Consider the following 19,784-nt stretch of genomic DNA (forward strand, 5'->3'; position numbering starts at 1 on the left):
TGATTAACCATTTATGGAAATATTGTCTCTTCTCCGTATTACCCATGCCGTGTACACGGCTTGCATCAATACATGGTACATGTTGCGCGAAATCCCCAGGCATTCCGTATGGACTACAATGTAACGACTCCAGGGTGTTCACGCAGCAACTCATGCAGCATGTCGCCAGGATATTTCGACACTCCCAAATCGGTAAACGCCCATAGGCCCTACCGTCACTTCGAGGTATTTCTCGCAGCGCCGCAGGAGACCAACATCTAAAGCTGTTTTCTAATAGGCTGGTCGATTTTTTGACATGGAAGAAGACGCATAAGATAACTAGGATCACATATATTACATAGTACTATACATACAACATCAGCTGGAATACTACATCTACGCCACAGGTTACCGAGCCTGGATTACAAGGAGTATCAGAATCATCGAAAAACGCAATTAGAACATTCAAAATGCACCAGTCAACGGTAGATCCCTTGAACTCTGGCCAACCCTTACCTTGAATTTCCCTGCTGTAGGCATTATCCAATTTTGTTGATAAATGCTCCAATAGCTCAAGTCCTTTCTTGTAAGCGACAAGGTCACTTTCGTTGAGTTACCGGGCTGTAACTCGATTTTCTGGAAGTTCCGTAACACGCGGTCAGGAAAATCTACCGGTATTATATTGTTATCTTTCCCATCTTCCATTATTGACTCATTGACACCGGCTGGGAAAGATATATAAAGCTGAACAGTTGTTTTACCGGCCCGCTTTCCAGTGTTATTGACAGAGAGACTGACATCGACCATTGGCTCAAAGAGTGAAGGGTTGCCCCCTTCGCCGCCACCGGCAGGTGAGACATCTTCGGGATGATGCCGAGCAGGGTAAGGATATTTTGTTTTCTGAATCTGGTCAGTGGAGGAAACATATGGGTAAACATATTTTGATAATGACCGGAATCCTTTAGGAAAAAGGGCCGAATCTAGATTTGGGATGCTTTCATTATATCCCGGTAATGTTACGTTCACTTCAGACGGCAATCTAGGAGGGCTCGTGGACTTCTTTTTCAAAAGGCGGATCTTGAGATCTGATAGTTGAAAAGAAGTATATGATAGACCATACCCAAATTCATATCGCGGGGTGATGTTGTTTTTGTCGAAGTATCGATAGTCTATATATAAACCTTGGGTGAAATTCTTCTGTGGTACTGGATCTTCGCTTTCATATAGAACTTTGGATTCGGGGCCATAATCTTCGGGATCTTTTGCGATTGTATACGGGAGTCTCCCGCTCGCATCAACTTTGCCAAATAAAACATCCACAAGCGCCCTACCGCTTTCCTGACCAGGGAGATTTGCTAGGACAACACCCTTGACTCCGGGCATGTCAATCCAGTCTTCCAGTATGACTGGGCCAACTGAGTGAAGAACCACAATGGTGCTTCCCCTGCCTTCCCCACACTTATCAGCGGCCTGTCTGATCAAATTATTACCGTCATTTTGGAGGAACAGGTCATTTCGGTCTCCGTCAATGCCGTCGAAAGAAGCGAACCCTTCACCTGAATCCGCATTTGTAAAGACGAGGCACAGGTCTTTGTCGGCTAAGTCGTTATCCTGGATGCCGTTATAAAGGTATTCATTTATTGAGACATCGTTGTGGTCGTAGGATTTCTTAATCTCCTCCCATGGCGTTATAAGGTAGGGGAAGTCAGCAGCGCCACTGCCCCATCCAGACCCAAGCGTACCTTGATTACAGGATCTATCTGGACAAACGTTTGGTCCCTTTCCCGGACCAGCATCTTCTCCAAACACTCCCACCTTCGTTTTTCTACCTGACGTGGTACCTTTTTTGGATAGAGGCAATATGTCATCTTCATTCTTCAAGAGTACTGTGCCTTCTGTTGCAATATCCCTAGCTAGATCGCTATGGGGATCCTTCCACTCATTCGGCGCCCTAATATAGTGGTTAACAACCACCAATTGGTCATCATCTTGGCTCCCTTCATGCCTATGGCCGGTTTTGTTCTTCGTCCAGGATGAAAAGTTTGGGCCTCCATCTCCATCAGGTGGTGGTCGTTCCCATGTATCCTGTTTTAATTGGTACCATGCAGCTACTATCCTAGTCGCCATGTCGTTCAATCTGCCAACTTCAACAGAGCCGTTTAGAATGGCCATAGTCAAATTAGGCCCCCAGAAGGATGTTCCTGGATCAGAGCGAGGCAATTCTCCCGGCATAGTCATATCCATTCCTGCTAGTGCGCTTGCAACGCCACTTTGTTGGCCATACCAGTCTGATTGAACGAACCCTTGGAATTCCAGTTCATCTTTCAGGATACCATTCAAAAGCCGATCGTTGCTGCAGGAATATGTGTTATTGATCATCTGGTAAGCACACATTATGCTACCGACACCGGCACGGACACTTTCAGCAAATGGCCAGACATATACTTCATGTAGGGTACGGTCATCTATATTAGAAGACATGGCTTCTGGTATTTCCCATTCATATGGCTGTCGAAAGTGTTCTTGTTCGTTTAAGACAAAGTGCTTTGCTGTTGCTATTACCCCTTCCTTCTGGATTCCCTGTATGGTTTCTGCAGACGCAATTGCCTGCAAAACCGGATCGGTGCCGAAACCTTCCCAGTTACGCCCTGCAGCCGGAAGGACTCCTAAAGGCCCCATAGACGGACCTAAAAGGATGTTTACCCCTTTTCGTCGAGCTTCTCTTCCCAAGGCTTCGCCTCTCTTGCGCATAAGATCCCTATTCCAGGTAGCCCCAACAGTAATGCCAGCAGGGAAGGCGGTTATGTTGTCAGCAAAACGTAGCCCTAGCGGACCATCTTGAAGGCACAGCGACGGGAACCCGACTTCTGTGGCGGGGCCTATGAGCAAAAGTTAGCTTGACCATGGTAATGCTTTTTAGGGATAATGCGGAAGCTAACCGGTATTCCCGACACATAGTCCCATCTGCCAACCTACTCCGGTTGTAACATTTACTTTTTCCACCAGGGTCATATTATTTACCAGCGCTTGGGCTTTGAAATAGCTGTTTTTCCAACCAGGCACTGTCTTACCTGGTGGAGTCCGGTGCCTTGTGGGCGATATCTAATGGAACGGTGTTAATATCCACCTATGAACATCCAGGTTTGTCAGGCAACAACTCAACAAAGCTCACTCTGTCAGGGACACGGTATTTCCGTTCTAGTTTAGGGCGGACGAGGTTCTCCTGACTTCCCCAAATTAGGAAGATAATGATTATCGCCAGGAGAACAGCTATCATAAAAAGTATCAGAGAAAGGAATCTCTTCTTGAGCCATGATGGACCCGAAATCCTCACATCCTTCGGCTTATCCATCGCTGATCTGCCGTCCAGTTCGGACGCTCCGGCGTTGCAAAGCTTGAATCAGTATTAAGCCCCAATTCTTAGGTTCATCGTCATCCTTCAACATGCAGAGCTAAAAGCAAGCCTAGGATATCAATTGCCTGCGGTTTTGGCAATAACCGTTATAGCACATGTATCCGGATGATTCCCTGAATCAAATAGACAAATTATAGCGGGTTATCCTCTAAGGATAAACGGGTGAAGAGTTAACGGCCACATTTTAGGCTATATACACCGCAAATGGTAGTTTATAGCTCCAAGTGGCAAGAAATAAATAAGGGTATGGAAGTTATGACGCATTAGGCCATACCAGGCAAATTCTAGACTCTTACTACTAGGTAAATTCTAGTATAAAGACGCGTTTCTGAACGTTGGTTCCGCAGGCATAATCGTAAAAGAGAAAGATGAAAACAAAAAGCGATGACGTTGGAAGAACTTATTATATAAGCATAACACTAAGCCCTATAAGCCAATAATATCGCATTTTTCTATTATGTAATGTAGAGAAAGGTTTCTTCGCGGCTATAGACTACATGATTGGTTAAGCCTCAGCGCGTCTGTTGCCCAATAGTGTGCGGTTTATAAATACATTTTTATAACCTGATGGATTTTCGCTTGTCGTGCTGGTAATATTGACTATGAAAGCAGCAGAAACACTAGGATACATTGATGACCTAGTGATATCTAACCTCTGTGCAAATGTACCATGGAATATATCTATTACTTACTTCATGGCGCAACCAGGTACCATTATTAGTCTTTTATATTGGGCCGGATACATTGCATCATCCTCGCCGCTGGGAGTAACTTGATATTGATATGTTATACCCCGTTCACACAAAAACAATACCCGGATACTACATATAAATCTATAATAATATTCAAGAGGTAGAATATGTCGGATCAGCCGCCTGCGTACAGAGGCCTATACCCCCCGGACAACTCCATCGTCCTGAGCAAGGCCGAAGGAGCTGTTCTTCCGGCCTCTGATCGATGCGCAGAATGTCTACATAGACAGGCAAGATATCCTGTTCTTGAGCTATGTGCGGCGTGCAGGCCCAAGGCGGTCACTTCATCGGCCCTGGATGTGTGCCCTTCATGTGCTCGTCCTTGGCCTGCGTTACGAGACTCTGAGCTATGCTATGGATGTTTTCTTAGGGCACCACGGGCATCTGCTATCACGCTTAGCTCGCTAGCTTCCACTATTGAGGACTTTATAGAGCGGAATAGCAGATTTTTCCGCCGCTATAGCAGAAGGTAGGCCTTTTTCCCAATCAGGACAGCACCGCAGCACTATCAGAACTACCTCCTTCTTCCTCTTGATTGTTTTGAAAACACAACGCCACCAGCGGCTTAGGAGGGATGAAATACACAAATAGTCATTCCAAGCCGGCAACCGCTAATAGTTACAATATGAAGCAGTGGCAGGAGACCGCCCTTCTATGTTGTGTGGTGATGTCAACCATTTTCGGCCTGGTCAATGCTGTTTGTGCTATTTTACAGCATTGGTAGCTAGCCAAAACTGATCTCTCATAAACGAGCATGGATTGAAGCTAACACGGCTTCTATAGCACTCATAAGGCTACCCAAAATACCCCAGCGGCGCGGCAGAGCGTTGAGGGAGGTAAATATCACCACATCCAGGCCACGATTGATATTCCAGAGCTGACCCTGTATACCTGAAAACACAGCAGGCGTCGAGTTATCTCCGCCTTCTCCATCCGCTCTCGCCGCGTCGACCGCTCCGCCAGCTACCGGTACTGCCGTTTCTCCCTTCGACCCCTCTACGCAGCCGTCTTTACAGGCAACTCTATACAGCCTGTCCCAAGCCGCCGCTGCTTCTGCAAACCTCGCTGGGCTGCCTAATCCCCCCGTTGACCTTGGGGTTACCCTTCATAATTTGGCCTCCGCAGCCCAGGCTGCCTCAAGCTTGCTGTCCGCTAGGGCACCTCCTCCCGCACAAAACACTGCCATCTCTGCCCCTGTTGCTGCTGCTTCTGGTGACACTGTCCATACTACTAGCGAGGCTGAGGCCTCAAATTCTGGTTGTGCAACTGACCGGAGATACCCCTCTCGTAGCAAGAAACCGTCGAGGCGACGTTAGTTTGTGTTTTTAATACTTAATGCCTTTATCATGTAACAATACCCAGTTAAATATAAAGTAACTATGCTAGCTGGATCGAAAGGAGCATTTAGCTCTTAGGAGAGAACACGCCTGTAAACAGTGCTGCACCTGTAACATCCGCCACAATAGAGAAGATAAAAGGTCTATTATAGATAAGAACGGTCGGTGGCCCTGCCGCACACCTCGTCATCAAAGCGGCAGTGCATGCAGCCGCCCGCGTCCCATGTTCGTCAATCGAGACGGCTGTATTATGGAGGATGCTCTGAAGAATATTCCTACCCGCACCCATCTTCGGGAAATCGCGCGGGATATGGAACCCGATCTGCTTGAAGAGAGGAAATACATCCATGCCAGAGGACATTTCGACCTTCGGGAACCCAAACCTATCGATCTTCTTTGAGATGAATCGAGTTTGTCCCTGGAGGGGAGGGATAGAGGATAAAACTTCTTGCATGGACGAGTTTGGACGCGGCAAGTAAGCTATAAATGACGTTGCTGCTGCTGGACTTTCGGCCTCATACTGTAGCTGTACTGCTGTATAGTTGACTGCCTCGTAGACTAGGATGTTCTCCCTGAAGCGAAACATCATGTCAACCGGACGAGTCTCTGACTCCGTGACCCGGAATGGATATTCGGAGGCAGTGTTTTTCGGATCAAACTGTTCCTTCCATGTGCCCTTGTATGATAATGCGTTGACAAGGACGATATGTGATAGAGCAATGCTGTCCTTGCTGATCATATCCTGGATCATGCCCATCGTGTTGTCGGAGATCCAGCCGTTGATAGTCTCGAGCCCGTCGACCAAGCGTGGGAACTCCATATTCGTCATGACCGCGAATCGTTGGAGAAAGCTGGTGTATTCGTCGTGCAGCGTTATTCCCTTCTCCGCGAATATAGCATTCGCTGCGGCGGTGGTGTCTTTGCATCTCTTGAGGCTATGGTATAGGGCATCAAGCGCTTCTGGCTCATCCACGCCCAGCGCACTGCACATCTTCTCGCTCTCTGATGGTATAGCAGCGCCTGCTAACATTGCCATAGCGATACCTAGCGATGCAGGAGAGACTGCAATCCCTCCGTCTGGAGTCTCCTTGTCGCATAATAGCTGTAGCAACTTCAGTCCAAGGCTGTTGACGCTTGCAAAGGTGCCTTGCCCGGCCATGGTAAGAGACAGAAGACGAGTTTCGCCTATAATTAAAGGGATAATACCAAGTAGCCAGCAATTTGACCAGCTGTACTATCTACTTGATGGACGTTGGATGGACGATGTTGTTAGAGATATTTATATTACATCGTTCTACTTGCTTGCTCAGCCATGAAGTGGCGGCGACCGAGTTCGCTTCCGGCAACACCAATGATAGCATAAACTACTTGATAGTCCAAGAGAAGTCCAAGACGGAGGGACAAGTCTCTACAGACAGACTCGCTTCTGAGGACAGGCTATAGGTGCGTTTGCACGTCTGTTCAGCCGCTGCAGACTTATTAACTAGTTATGTTCGTGGATGTATTGAGGATATACAAAGGCCCATATCAGACGCCACGGTGAGACCCTCTAATGCCATCGTTAGGAAGATACGAAATGGAAGAAAAAGCTATGTACTATATAAAAGTCTCGATATGAGACAGCTAGTTTTGTACAACGCTACCGCGTCGATGCAGGACTTCAGCATCCTCATGCCGGGCGGTTTGACCACGGTATTCCCGCTTACCTCGAAGGAACCAGTCGGCAACGATGATGACGATGACGACGAAGTAGACAACAGAGACATAGTTCATCGCTGTAACGGCGTTAGAAATGCAAGCTTCTTGTAAGGAGGCAATGATGATAAGGGGACAAACTTACTCCCAGCGGTGACGGGATAGACTGAAGGGAAAGAGTACATGATCAGAGTGAATAAGGTCCAGGCAAGCAGAACTATATTCGCGGCGAGGCCAAAGTTGCCCAACCAGAAGGGTCCATGAGGAATGTTATTGCGGCCCTTGATGAGCAGACAGACAACAGGAATGACGTAGGACACGTACAGCAGCACGATGCATGCAGTGACCATGCTGTTGAACGCGGTCGAGGAGCCCAGGAACAAGAGCCCGAGGAGACCAACGATGGCGCAGCTGAAGGAGTGCGCGGCCAGGGGCACATCGAGCTTCCGGTTGATCGTGTTCAGGCCCAGGGAGGTGTGGAAAGGGAGGCCGCGGTCGCGAGCAAAGGACCAGCATAGGCGAGACTGCCATGTGTGAGAGGCGATCTGGCAGCCGATTCCGGTAGCCAGGACGAGAGACTCGAGCACGATGGCGCCGGCCTTGCTGCCCAGAGCCTGGAAGTACAGTTCGAGGATGGGGACTCCGGTCGGGGACTTGGCCACGGTGTTGAAGTCGTTCAGGCTGAAGAACATGGAGATCACGTAGAACCACGCGGTGACGAAGCCGATGGCGACGGTGCCCATGATGGCGATGGGGATCGACCGTTCAGGGGCTGCGACCTCTTCGGCCATGTGTGTTGCGGCATCGAGACAGGCAAACACCCAGTTGGTGTTGATCAGGCCGACCAGGTAGGCGATCCCATCCTGCTTCCAGCCCGTGGAGTTGATGAAGGTAGCAAAGACGAATTTGGCGGATTGGTGCGTGGGCGCCTTCGCCGGGACGGTGATGAGGATGGTGATGAAGGAGATCAGGGAGGTGTACAGGGTGACCGTCGCGATCTTGGGGAGAAGCCTTCCCACGCAGTTGAAGAGAAAGGCGAAGCCGTTTATCACCTGGTATGCGACAACCGTATGCCACGGCTGGGGGGAGCTATCGAACCTGTTAGCATGAAGCTTTTCTTTTTCCATCGTATATACGGCTAACTAGTTAACGGGATAGATAGCTTACAAGTCTGGATGGCCCATCTGCCACATACCCACGGCGGCCGCCCCTAGGCCCAGGGCAACGCTGGCAGAGGTGAAGATGCTGCCGGACCAGGCGAACCAGCCGGTCAGGTACGAGGCGAAGTTCGCATAGTTCTTGGGAGCGAGCTCGTTGGCCCAGAAGTACTGTCCCCCGGCATTGGGCATGGCGCTGGCGAGCTCGGACAGGGTGATGCCCACGCAGGTCGAGATGAATGCGATCCACGGGATGCCATAGATGGTCAGCACCGCGCCGCCCGAGTTGATGCCGGTCACCAGGGAGGCAGAGATGCCAAACCACGAGTTGGTGAGCGAGAAACCGACGGCGAGCAGAGACAGCACCGAGAACTTGCGAGTCATGTCCTGGGTGTAGCCCATGGCCGCCAGCTTGGCCGCATCGCTGTCGACGGACCCCTTCTCGTCCCCAGAGCTGGGAGGAGATGGATATCTCTCCACCTTGGGGCCGATGCTCTCGTCCATCCTTGCTCTTCCTTTTTGGTCGCAGTGGGCAATTGGGATTCGGCTACTGGCGATATGCCTGATGGGCAAAGGAGAGCACTGTATAACAGTGTCTATGGCTGGGACGGGGATCGATCTCGGGCTTGTTGCATATGGGATTCACCGGCAACGGGTCGAAAGCAATGTATAGACAAGCTATGGTCCATCTACGGCTTTATATCGAAAGGGACTCTCCAGTGGTGGTACCGTCTGGTGTCTGGTGTCTGGTGTCTGGGTGTCGCTTCTGGGTAGTACTTGGTGCTACGCATACAACATGGGCGTCGCATACACTCAAAGCCTCTCCGCCTGGGGATGATGTTTAATATATTGAAGGGAAGGAGAAAAAAAATCCACTTCTTGGTGGAGAAGAACCAGAGATTTTGCACGGCTTGCTATCTTTATACGAAGCAACTTTCACAGGCTTGGGAGCGTCACCCAGATCAGCCCTTGGGTTGTCCTTCTGCCTCGTCTTCCGTCTCGTCTTCCGTCCAAGTCGTATGTCTTGGGCAATGCGACTTGAGAGTGTGGGCGGAAAAAGAACATCCGCCATCCTGGTCGATCGACTGTGGCCAAGCAGAGTTTTTTCTTTCTCCCCATCGAAGAAGCGCTCATGATGTCATGTTCCGCTGGTTTCTCGGAGATGAGCGGCTTGCATTTTTCACTGCGGACGCTCACATACACACATACACACTCGTACACCACTCGACCAAGATATCGTCCATCTCGCTGCTGCATCTTCTGTACTTGTATTTCTTCTTGACGGAGGATGTCGATGTGTGGCTGGTACTAGTTTTATGACCTTTTATTGGTTGCTCTCTCCACTCTGTCCTGTGATTGGGCTGACGCGTTTACTTATTAACCAATCAGCTTGGAAGATATTCACAATAGATATACTTACTAAGCAGACTTTATCCAATCACATCGTGCGATCGCGACGAAGAGTGTATAGAGCAACATTGAAGAAATGCATCTCGATGGTATTGTTCTCTAGATTTGGCCGTTACGACAGCAAGTCACCCATATATTCTCGTTTGATAGAGACATAGCCAAGATGTACTCATATACAGCGTAGATGAGAAAACTTCTCGTGTATCTATTTGTATACTCAGCCCCCCCAATATAGAGTACCCAGATTCTTGGATTTGATAGGGATATGAATAGGTAACAGCACTATGTAACAGCGTGCGGGTATCCAATGGGCAACTGACTTAGACAATTGCGGAGCCCCTGCCCCTCAATGCCCTGATTCTGGTTGTAGTGGTGTTAGTGGCGTTTGGCGATTGCAACGGCTTGTCCGGATGGTTAGCCGCGTTGAAATCTACTATCTCTATGCATTCTACCTTGGGCCCACCCGCCGACACGATGGCTCGCTCAACGCACCCTGCCTTGATGAAATAGTCCAGATTAAAGCTCGCACTTGCACCTTTCTCCGCCGTGGCCTCCTTGAATACCCACCCGCTTAGAGTGGCACAGCCATCTTCTTCGCGTTTGAGGGCCATTCCATGGTCATTTGCCCATCCCCGAATATTCCAGACTGTGAAACGGTAGGCAACGCCATAATTACTGCGGAAGTCGCAAGTGGCAGAGAGCTCTGGTTTAGGTGGCGGCGTTGGAGTACAGTTATCCTGAAATGTGCAGGAAGATGTTTTCTGCCCTTCTGTCGAGGTGCACACCTTGCAATTTGACGTTTCGGTGTGGACGGGTGTGCTGGTGGTGGTAGGAGCGGGTCCTGCGGTGAACGGCGTACCATCAATCGTTATTGGATCTATCGCAGTAAGTCGTGGATTGATAAAGGAGGCAACGGAGAGTGCTTTTGAAAGCATTTCCTCATCGCTCTCATCCAACCAAGGCCAGGGATCAGCTACAGGAGTTTCAATCTGAAGCCAAAGAGGTTCATCTTTTTGACACCCTCCGACCGTCACAGTGTCGCAGATAGTCTCGCAGGCCTTATCCTCAGAATCAGAACAGGCTGTATCACACGCTGTCGTAGTAGTCATAGAACTCGTGCAAGAGGTTGTTGTTGTAGTAGTAGTGTCGTCGTCTCCGGAATCGTCCCCGTCTCCTCCAGGTCCTATGCATTTTCCTAGAATCGCACGTCTTAGATATGGTCTCTTTTTTCATATACAAGGTTAGTGCTTACCGTCACCGCATCCTGGGCCACACCCCCCTAAGCCGCAGCCACCTCCACAGAATCCCAGTCCGCATCCTCCATCACACCCCAAGAGCCCGCATTTATTACCACAGCCAAAAAGAGTGCAATCGTGAACTCCGCAGCCGGATAAAGGCTTTCCTCCAGTACAACCTCCGCTAGAAGGCGGCTTTCCATCCACATATTGGAGAGGTGGAATTGTTCTTGTGGGTGGCTGAATCGAAGTGAAAGTAGGCTGCGGTTGGATTGTGATAGTGTGGGCTGTTGTGTGGAAAACTGGCGGTATTCTTGTGGATGACGCGGTGCCAGAAGTAGAACCGCCGGTAATAGTAGAATCAGATCCAACGGAGATACCTGTGCCATATTAGAATTATAATTAAGAAGAATAATAAGGATGCAACTAACAGTAGTATTCGTTTGCCCAAAGCCCCGAGCAGTCGGCCCCTACCGCTGGGTTCCATTCCTAGCGAGTGGGCGAGTAAATAAATATTCTCTCTTGTATAGGAACAGTTGGGATCTTTTTGTAGTATGAATTTTTAGTAAACTTACAATGAACTTTTCCAGGGTCGTGCCATGGGATGTAGCAATGCCATAACAATTATCCCCCGCCATAGCCTTATAAAACTCACGACAGCCGGAAACCATCCCAGGCTGGACAGCGGCTGGGGTAGAAATGGTAGCAGAGCCTGAGGTTGTAGGGTCCGGCATTGATGGGGTAGTGATAGTCTTGGTATGCTCAGGATGTGTCACTGGGAAAACCGCTTCGGTGGCAGGAAGCGTCAATATAAGGGGTGGCGGTGCGATACTTTGTTTAGGTGGAAACAGTGCCGATAAGCCAGGCTCTGCAACGGTCACAGGCCAGACCGGTATTTCAGTCACAACAAATGGCGGGATATTGATAACCGTTGTTTTGGTGTAGGTCGTCCCAGCAGAGCTAGATAGAACGGATGTCGTGTAGGCTGGCCAGTTTACCGTGACTGGTGTCTCTATAGGGAATGGGGGCAACACCATAGTGCAAGGAGGTTCGCATGCAACCACATGCGTCGAATTTTCCCAAAGATCAGGCCCTATATAGACATCCCCACTGCCGCCATTTGACCCATCATCATCAATAAAAGGTTTTGTTGTTCCCGTTAAAGCATCTTTGATGAGGTTAGCTTAATATATTGATCTGTTTATAGTAGTAAGCTTGACTCACTAGTAGCGGTGCCATCGCTATCGAGGCTTACGGCCCAAACCAGTGTGCTATTAAAAGGTGAACAGTTAGACAATATCTCAGGAAAACGGGCTTCAGGGCAAATACACTTACCCACCAATGCAATGTGAGTTGGCATAGTCCATCTTCGCCTTGAAAGACTTCGAGTCATCATAGCTAACCCACTGGTCGTTGTCGAAAGTTACGATTTCCACTGCCGCTACAGGATCATAAACTTTCTTTGCACCACGCCTTGGGTCAGCTAAGATGGCCTCAATCTCAGTAAATGACAGAGTACCGGCGCTTTTGGTACACTCTCCGGGTCTCCCTATATGTGTCAAGTCAGATATCAAATCATATTAAAGGTAGGTCTATTCGTAGCTTACCTGCAGAAGAAAAGGGGCACCCGGCCGTTCCACAAGAAGGATCTTTAAGAGTAAAACTCCTTCCATAAAATCCCAGCCCCATGACAACTTGATCAGGCTTGATACTGTTCCTCCATAGGAGGTCCATAGCAAGGGATATTTCCGTCAGGTTTGTATGACCGTTCACAATAGAACCAATCCACTTATTATTTTGATCCCACAAGCCATCTTGTTATCGTCAGATTCTCTTCGAATTCCCAAATGATCAATTAGAATACTTACGAAGATCGTAGGACATCATGTTAAACTGGTAACAATATTAGTTGTATGTTCGGAGAGGTATATCTTGTAAAACTCACCCAATCAACGCTCTTAGCCATTTTAGCAATATCGAAATGCTGAAGATACCAATAGCTACTTGGTAGAGTAAGGGACAGTCCATATCCCTTGCCAGCACCGTCAAGAGCCACGCGGAGATTTGCAAGCCATGAAACATAGTTATCGTAATCTACATCACTCCCTCCTCGTTCTGAAGCAACTGGATATTCCCTGAATTCAAAATAATTATTAGAATGAGGGCAAGAAGAATCGTGCGGTCAGTTTAGGTTTTAGGTCAACTATTGGAATTCTTACCAGTCTAAATCCACTCCGTCAAAACCGTGCGCTTCAAGAAATGCCAGTAGCGACTGGGAGAATAGAAATTGACCAAAAGGTGACGCCGCTAGTTGTGAAAAGGTCCGGAAAGTCGGGCTCGGATCGTTGAAGTCCCATCCCCCAATGGAGGCCCATACCTTTAGACCTGGTTTCCTCTTTTTCAAGGCAGCAACGCGGTCATAGAGTGCTTCCTGGTTTTTTACCATTGGTTCGACCAAAAACGTTATAGGGTTAATGTAAAGGAAAGCAAAGTTGATATGGGTGTAACCCCCGATGGGAATCCCCTCAGGTTCCATTGTGTCACAAGAACGTTGTAGATTCCAACCTTCATAGTACCCAATAGTTCGTTTTGTCGCGGATGATCCCCCACAACGAGGTTCTGCAACAGTGTCATCACCGCAGAAGTCTTTGGTCGTGCCGCAAAATCCGTAGGGACTACAGCAGACATTGAGCGGACAATGTGTCGCATTTGCATAATCCGATCCTGTTAGGAAAAGTTAGACCAAAAAGGTGAAAGAATGCAAGTACAAAGAATAGCCTACCCCAATTTTCTCCCCAGCCTGGATAAACACCTGGGTCACATTCAGATTTCTGGCTACACGTTCCATGTGCGCTACCCTCCGCTAAACACTTGTCTTTATGACAATACGAAGGTCCATAACCGCATACCTTTGCACTCTTTGAGCAACAGCCAAGGGCACATTGATTGTTTGGCCCGCAAGCGATGTTATCGCAGGAGACCAATTGGAGATAAAAAAGGTATAAAGAGGCCAAGGTCAAAAATAACGACCTCATCTTAGCAGAAATTGGAGTATGAGAAATGCAGATGATCACTTAATTGGCACTTCTCGCAGGAGCAGTCCCTTAAGTACTTGGGAGTTCGGCCATTGCCCCTAGAAGCGATGTAACTAACAACAAGCTCTCCCGAGGCAACATAGAGCGAGTTGCCGTTTATTGTACGCCTATCCTTGCATTAACATCCCTTTAGCCATAAGTCAGTATCAGCCCATGCTTTCCCAAGGCTCAATCATTCTATAAACGCGGTTGAATCAGTAACTAGCAGGGGCTAGGAGAATCAGACAGAATGATAACTAAGCTTTAACCCCAGGGATTAGCAATTCGGATATCATAGCCGGGGCCATTCGGACTTCACCCAGACCCAAGCAGATTTCTTTTCAAGAAGCCCAGGTGTTTCCAGGAACAGGTGTTCAAATACATGTCATGCCATGCTGGGTATACTCTGTACTCCGTACTCCATACACGCTTTCACGTGTCAGTGGTAATTTGTGAATCATTTCGGAAACTAGTTATAATTCTGGTGGGGAGCTCTGTGGTAATTTTTCTGTGCAGTGTTCAAGGTCTGGAGCGAGTGGTTGCCTCGAGGATGGGGCAGTTATGGGGTAACAAAGGGCGTAAATTTATGCAGGGCCTGGACACGGATCATGTATCCATAATCCAACGGCAAACTTCGTTGCTCCAGTAGGAAGTATTATATCTTCCCGCTAGAGTATTTTTGTTTTTGTCCTTTAAGCAGTACTCTGCGTGAGGCGGGTTCTGATATGAAGTCTGATATAACCTTCATCATACCTTGTTGTCTCAAAAAAGGAAAAAGCTCAAAGTGGTTTTAGTTAGTTACGTAAGCGAAACTTCCCGCGGCTCCGCGTGGTCAAAGCTTAGCCCTCGTTCTTATAAAAGACGGAGTATCACTCCGAAAACGAACAAGTCTACGTCCTAGTTGTGTAGCTACAGCGGACTAGTTAATAACTTCCCGTTATTGACCCTTAACTACGGAGTACTAGTTTTTATGCAAGTCCTTACCTGAGCGAAGGCAGCAATATCCACCTTAATAAAAGGTTCCTACTCCGTACCATCTTTGCAAAAGCTTGGTTAGCAAAGCCATACAGTTGCTTGTATGGGTTATAGTTGGTGCCCACCAAGCCAGAGCTTTCTGTGTTTAACAGATTAATCATGTTATTATATACCATCAACATGGTACTCTGCCTTCGGAGATACCCTTTCAAATGACCAGACCATTGCGGTCTAGCAACGCCGTCAAGGCTGGCCCTTGTTGGCAGGTGATAATAGCGGTCAATAGAGCGCTATGAGCAAGTAAGATGCTATCCAATGGCTGCATTTCCAGTTACATCCGCGGGACTACAACCTTACTCGGAGTATAATACACCGTGCATTAACTACATGAACAGAGAGGAATAGTTAAGCAAAAAAGGGGGGGAGACTGTAAATTTGGCATGTACCCTGGTCTAATAACATCTGAACTGATATGATGCCGAAAAGGGGGGACAACAGAAGACAAAAAGGAAGAGTATATGTACCCATTGAAGCCGGCCTGGTTGTATACTTCAAAGGGCTATTAGATTTCTTTTATTTAACTAAATTGAAACTTATCACCTACTTCACCCAAAGATGAGGGTTGCAGGCGTACCTGGCGCCCTTTGGTTTGCGATCATTGTCTGGTTTACCCATTTACTGTCCCTGTCTGCCTCTGTCGATGTCTACTCACGATTTCGGGTTCAGATGGGCCTGGGGCCAATCACGCGGACAGACCGCTACACAGGAGGTTCATGTGAAGGTCTTGATGTAGACATGCAAGCCGTCTACAATGAGGCCATCGATATGGCAGCCGTGTCAATCGAAGCTATTAATAGTTATGCCACAGATAAGGTTATCAGGGCCACTTTAAAATCCTTCTTTGGAATTCAACCGGATTCTGCTGATCCAACACTGGTTGCTGCTGAAAGCATTTCTCTTCTCAATACTGTGCGGAGTAAGTGAGGTATAATGGTACCATAATGTTCATCTTTAAGAAATATTGTTTTAACCACGCATACCTATGGTATAATTGTGCTAACGAGGCATCATACACAATCTAGATACTTTCCAAGGGATCATCGATGATTCCCATAACACCCATAATGGTTTGAACCCTGGCCTGTTCTGCTCTGATAAATGGGCATGGAAGACCCGATGGCTGTATAACATGAGGACAGGGAGGAGAACTGGCAAGCTTCTAACAACAGTTAAAGGTACGTGAATTCCCTATACATATTGCTTGATGGGTTAGCCACCTCTGATAACAAAACATTATAATTTCTACAGCGCCCTCACCTCTCTGGTGGACTCCACTTTACAAAAGATACGTTGGTGGAATCAACAGCATAACATGCACAGGAACAGTTTTAGCCTACACCACATTTGGGGATGCTACCTCCATCACATTCTGCCCCCAGTCTTTCGAATGGCCAAAACGCAAAGACAGCCTCGCCCCGTGGAAGGGAGAGAATCCGGAGAGAAAAATTATGGAAGGGAAACCTATGAAGCTTACAATGTCGACTGCTGGGACGTTCCTCCATGAACTATGCCATCTGGTATTCAGAGGTATCTCTTCCGTTCTCAACCATGTTACCATCAATATCGACTGGTATCGCTAACAGGGCGGAATAGAGTGCCTGGATAAGAAAGTTGATGGAGAGGTAGCCTATGGGCCTGACCTCGTCATACTTCTCGCGGCTGCAAACCCTCGTGATGCTGTCCTGAACGCTGATAGCTATAGATGGTTTGCAAATGCCATGTACATTAATAGCATTGACTGGTCTCGAGGAATATCTGCGATGAGAGACGATAAGAAGAAGCTAGCACAGCGGTCCAACGACAGTATCGCAATTAACGATGACGATGATGGCCCTTTGAAGCGAGGAGACAGAATCCTTGGAGGTCCTATAATTCATTCTTAGTTTGCAAAATCGTTAGGATTTTAAAAAAACTGGCCCTACAAACTTTTGGGAGGCCGATTAAATTTTCAATTTAAATAATTACTATATCTTGGGTATTCTGTATTATATGCAAAGATATTTCAAGCAATTCAAAATATTTGATTCGCCCAAAGACTTCAATAGCATTTTAACCCTGTAGTTATACGTAATAAATATATACCTTGCTAATAAGATAAAAAAAATTATACCTAAAAAGGCCTCTCGCTCTAAGCTTATTAGTTATGTGGATGTAGCTTATTTAAATACAAAGCTCTTCCGCTTGCAGGTAAAATCCCTCGCATCTATATACACGCCTCAACGGTAGAAAGACAGCACTCTGGCGCTGCCATGTCCACAGCATGCGACGACGATGTACTCTTACATGTAGCCCATCGCCCCGACCACCTTATTGGGTTCATGATCACGGTCGATAAACCAGCCAAACCATCAGCTCTCCGGCGCCGTTCTGGTCCATCATCTCTCGGCCTTCTAGATCCTCTATCTCTCGAGATTTTACACAATGCCTTGAATCTATTGGATTTCCGATCTTTATCTCGCCTTTCGCGTGTGTCCCGCAAAGGCAGAGTCACAGTCGAGTCGCTACCAGCATACCGTGACCTCATGAAATATGCACCAGATACCCTCAAGGCACTTGGCCAGTCCAATCTCCTCCGCCACCATTCAGCCGATAAACTACACGCCGTCTTGCGGTCCAAAGCTTGCGTCGCGTGTGAGAGATTCGGCCCCTTCTTGTTTCTTCCGACCTGTGAGCGGTGCTGTTATATGTGCTTGGAATATAACCACTCGTTCTGGGTGATACCTATTCCGAGGGCCCAGACGATCTACTCACTCGAGGCGCGCCAGCTTAAAAAGCTCGCGGTGATGAAGGGCATTCCCGGTGTTTATAAGGAACAAAACATTAACAAGTCATGGCGGCCGAAGCTCGTTTCTGTCTTGGCTGTAGTGCAACTTGCAAGGGCTAATGGCACGATGCCGATTGTGGATAAAAGTATAATAACTCCTGAAATGCGTGAATGGGATAGGATGCCCAACTGGATGACTTGTGATTATTATGCCGCAATAAAGGCACTAGAGCCTCCCTTGGAACCGTTGACTGGTCATCCATCATGGCTGTTACCGGAAGATGGATTGGAGCGAGAACCAGATGAGTTCAGTGGTATGGCATCAATACAATTTCCATGTTTGCTGCCAGACAACACCCTTGAGCATGGTCTTTGGTGTAAAGGGTGCGAGTGGATGCTTGTTCAATTCAAGGCCGACGAGCTCCCTACTCAAGGGGAGGAAGATAGAGCTGAGGGCACGAGTTTCAGTAACAGAAGCATGCGTGCCATGTCAAAAAGCGAGTTTCTTACGCATGCTAGGAAGTGTTACGGTGCGGGCCAAATACTCTCTGCCCTGGATAATTAGCTAAGGATGTGGGATTAATGGCTTGTAAAGAGTGGGTAACAAGGCCAGCCATCTAACGACTACACTCCTTGTCCTGGTTTTACACATTGGCTAGTTGTATAACTATTGAACGAACTCGTTAACTAACTGGTTGATAACAAAACATAATTTTGAGCGGATGTTGCATTCAGTCCGCCTTTTACGGCATAACTCACAAGCGATCGAAATTCGGTTTATCGACTAACTGACAAGTTCGTATTGACGATGGTGACGCTATGCTGGTGGTGATGTTCTGCATAATAATAACAGTTGGCCTAGTAAGACGTATGTATGAGTCTTCATGAGTCTTTCTCGCTCATCCCAGCACTCCACTAACTAGTTAACTAGGCATATATAAATGTATAAGTACGGAGTATTCCATAGACAATCCTTAGATTTTGATACTCGCAAGCACACAGAACAGTCCATATTCATCAAATCAATATAGACCATGGTTTTGCCTGCGTCCACAATGATCTTTTATGACATCGCCCTCGCACCACCAGTGCTAGACAACGCCAGCTCGCCCAACCCATGGAAGTCCAGATATGCCCTGAACTTCAAAAAAACGCCCTATAAGACGACCTGGGTCCCCTTTCTCGATATCAGCAGCGTCAGAGGCGCTCTCAACATCCCTGCCTCACGCACATTCATTGATGGATCTCCCTATCACACTCTCCCTATGCTCTCTGACCCGGCCACTGGTCGAATAGTCGGTGACTCCTTTGAGATCGCAGTATACCTACAGGCACAGTACCCGTCGTCGGGAGGAGACTTGTTCCCAAAACAGGATCTAAAGTTTGTCTATGGACAAAACCCGGTGCTGTTTGCGCCCATCTCAGAGGCAAAGGTGGACGAATCCGTCCAGGAATATGTCAAGTTTAATACCAACGTCGACGCTGTCTTTACTGCGCATGTGCCGCTGATGGTACATACGATACCATTTGACCCTGCCACTGAGGACCAGATCAGGGCAGAGTTCGCGAGGAGGGCAGGCAGGCCGTGGGAGGAGTTGGGCGTTGAGGGGGAGCAGAGGGACGAGATGCTTAGGTCCTACGAGCAGGCCCTGGCTGGACTGGCAGAGATGTATAGGAGAGACACCACCGGGCCGTTCCTGATGGGTGACAGGCCGTCCTATGCGGATTTTATTATCGGAGGCTGGCTGCAAATGAGTCGAGTGATGCTACTAAGCGAAGAATGGGAGGCCTTGAAGGGCTGGCATGGTGGGATCTTTGGAAAGCTGCACCAGGCACTGGATGTATATGCGCAGATGGATTAGTTGACGATGATACAAGCATTGATGCGAAAGACTTAATCCAATTTATTTTTTAGACCTCTATCAAAAAGA

The 19,784-nt window shown here is 47.9% G+C and overlaps 9 protein-coding genes across 9 annotated transcripts; 4 read left to right on the forward strand and 5 right to left on the reverse strand.

The window, feature by feature from the left end:
* Positions 1 to 444: 444 nt before the first annotated feature.
* On the reverse strand, positions 445 to 3,331 carry MCYG_03083 (glycosyl hydrolase family 3 N terminal domain-containing protein; the record flags this gene model as incomplete). Its single annotated transcript, XM_002847531.1, has 3 exons — positions 445 to 2,858; positions 2,919 to 3,081; positions 3,152 to 3,331. 3 exons carry the CDS (start codon positions 3,329 to 3,331, stop codon positions 445 to 447), a joined length of 2,757 nt encoding a protein of 918 aa, XP_002847577.1.
* A 922-nt stretch (positions 3,332 to 4,253) lies between these two features.
* MCYG_03084 (uncharacterized protein) lies at positions 4,254 to 5,462 on the forward strand (the record flags this gene model as incomplete). Its single annotated transcript, XM_002847532.1, has 3 exons — positions 4,254 to 4,615; positions 4,930 to 4,982; positions 5,050 to 5,462. The coding sequence occupies 3 exons, from the start codon at positions 4,254 to 4,256 to the stop codon at positions 5,460 to 5,462; spliced, it is 828 nt and encodes a 275-aa protein (XP_002847578.1).
* Positions 5,463 to 5,550: 88 nt separating this feature from the next.
* Positions 5,551 to 6,642, reverse strand: MCYG_03085 (proteinase inhibitor I4; the record flags this gene model as incomplete). Its single annotated transcript, XM_002847533.1, has 1 exon — positions 5,551 to 6,642. One exon carries the CDS (start codon positions 6,640 to 6,642, stop codon positions 5,551 to 5,553), a length of 1,092 nt encoding a protein of 363 aa, XP_002847579.1.
* Positions 6,643 to 7,106: 464 nt separating this feature from the next.
* Positions 7,107 to 8,839, reverse strand: MCYG_03086 (choline transport protein; the record flags this gene model as incomplete). The annotated part of the gene is made up of 3 exons (XM_002847534.1): positions 7,107 to 7,258; positions 7,324 to 8,267; positions 8,346 to 8,839. The coding sequence occupies 3 exons, from the start codon at positions 8,837 to 8,839 to the stop codon at positions 7,107 to 7,109; spliced, it is 1,590 nt and encodes a 529-aa protein (XP_002847580.1).
* Positions 8,840 to 9,271: 432 nt separating this feature from the next.
* On the reverse strand, positions 9,272 to 9,592 carry MCYG_03087 (uncharacterized protein; the record flags this gene model as incomplete). Its single annotated transcript, XM_002847535.1, has 1 exon — positions 9,272 to 9,592. The coding sequence occupies one exon, from the start codon at positions 9,590 to 9,592 to the stop codon at positions 9,272 to 9,274; it is 321 nt and encodes a 106-aa protein (XP_002847581.1).
* Positions 9,593 to 10,065: 473 nt separating this feature from the next.
* On the reverse strand, positions 10,066 to 14,015 carry MCYG_03088 (chitinase; the record flags this gene model as incomplete). Its single annotated transcript, XM_002847536.1, has 11 exons — positions 10,066 to 10,940; positions 11,097 to 11,360; positions 11,412 to 11,469; positions 11,556 to 12,148; positions 12,205 to 12,251; positions 12,316 to 12,529; positions 12,588 to 12,794; positions 12,849 to 12,873; positions 12,926 to 13,115; positions 13,200 to 13,704; positions 13,763 to 14,015. 11 exons carry the CDS (start codon positions 14,013 to 14,015, stop codon positions 10,066 to 10,068), a joined length of 3,231 nt encoding a protein of 1,076 aa, XP_002847582.1.
* Positions 14,016 to 15,644: 1,629 nt separating this feature from the next.
* MCYG_03089 (conserved hypothetical protein) lies at positions 15,645 to 16,972 on the forward strand (the record flags this gene model as incomplete). The annotated part of the gene is made up of 4 exons (XM_002847537.1): positions 15,645 to 16,005; positions 16,112 to 16,264; positions 16,338 to 16,616; positions 16,683 to 16,972. The coding sequence occupies 4 exons, from the start codon at positions 15,645 to 15,647 to the stop codon at positions 16,970 to 16,972; spliced, it is 1,083 nt and encodes a 360-aa protein (XP_002847583.1).
* A 366-nt stretch (positions 16,973 to 17,338) lies between these two features.
* Positions 17,339 to 18,418, forward strand: MCYG_03090 (conserved hypothetical protein; the record flags this gene model as incomplete). Its single annotated transcript, XM_002847538.1, has 1 exon — positions 17,339 to 18,418. The coding sequence occupies one exon, from the start codon at positions 17,339 to 17,341 to the stop codon at positions 18,416 to 18,418; it is 1,080 nt and encodes a 359-aa protein (XP_002847584.1).
* A 469-nt stretch (positions 18,419 to 18,887) lies between these two features.
* Positions 18,888 to 19,715, forward strand: MCYG_03091 (conserved hypothetical protein; the record flags this gene model as incomplete). The annotated part of the gene is made up of 1 exon (XM_002847539.1): positions 18,888 to 19,715. The coding sequence occupies one exon, from the start codon at positions 18,888 to 18,890 to the stop codon at positions 19,713 to 19,715; it is 828 nt and encodes a 275-aa protein (XP_002847585.1).
* Positions 19,716 to 19,784: the final 69 nt, after the last annotated feature.

Source organism: Microsporum canis, genomic scaffold (assembly GCF_000151145.1).
Source record: "Microsporum canis CBS 113480 supercont1.3 genomic scaffold, whole genome shotgun sequence".
Classification (NCBI taxonomy): Eukaryota; Fungi; Ascomycota; class Eurotiomycetes; order Onygenales; family Arthrodermataceae; genus Microsporum; species Microsporum canis.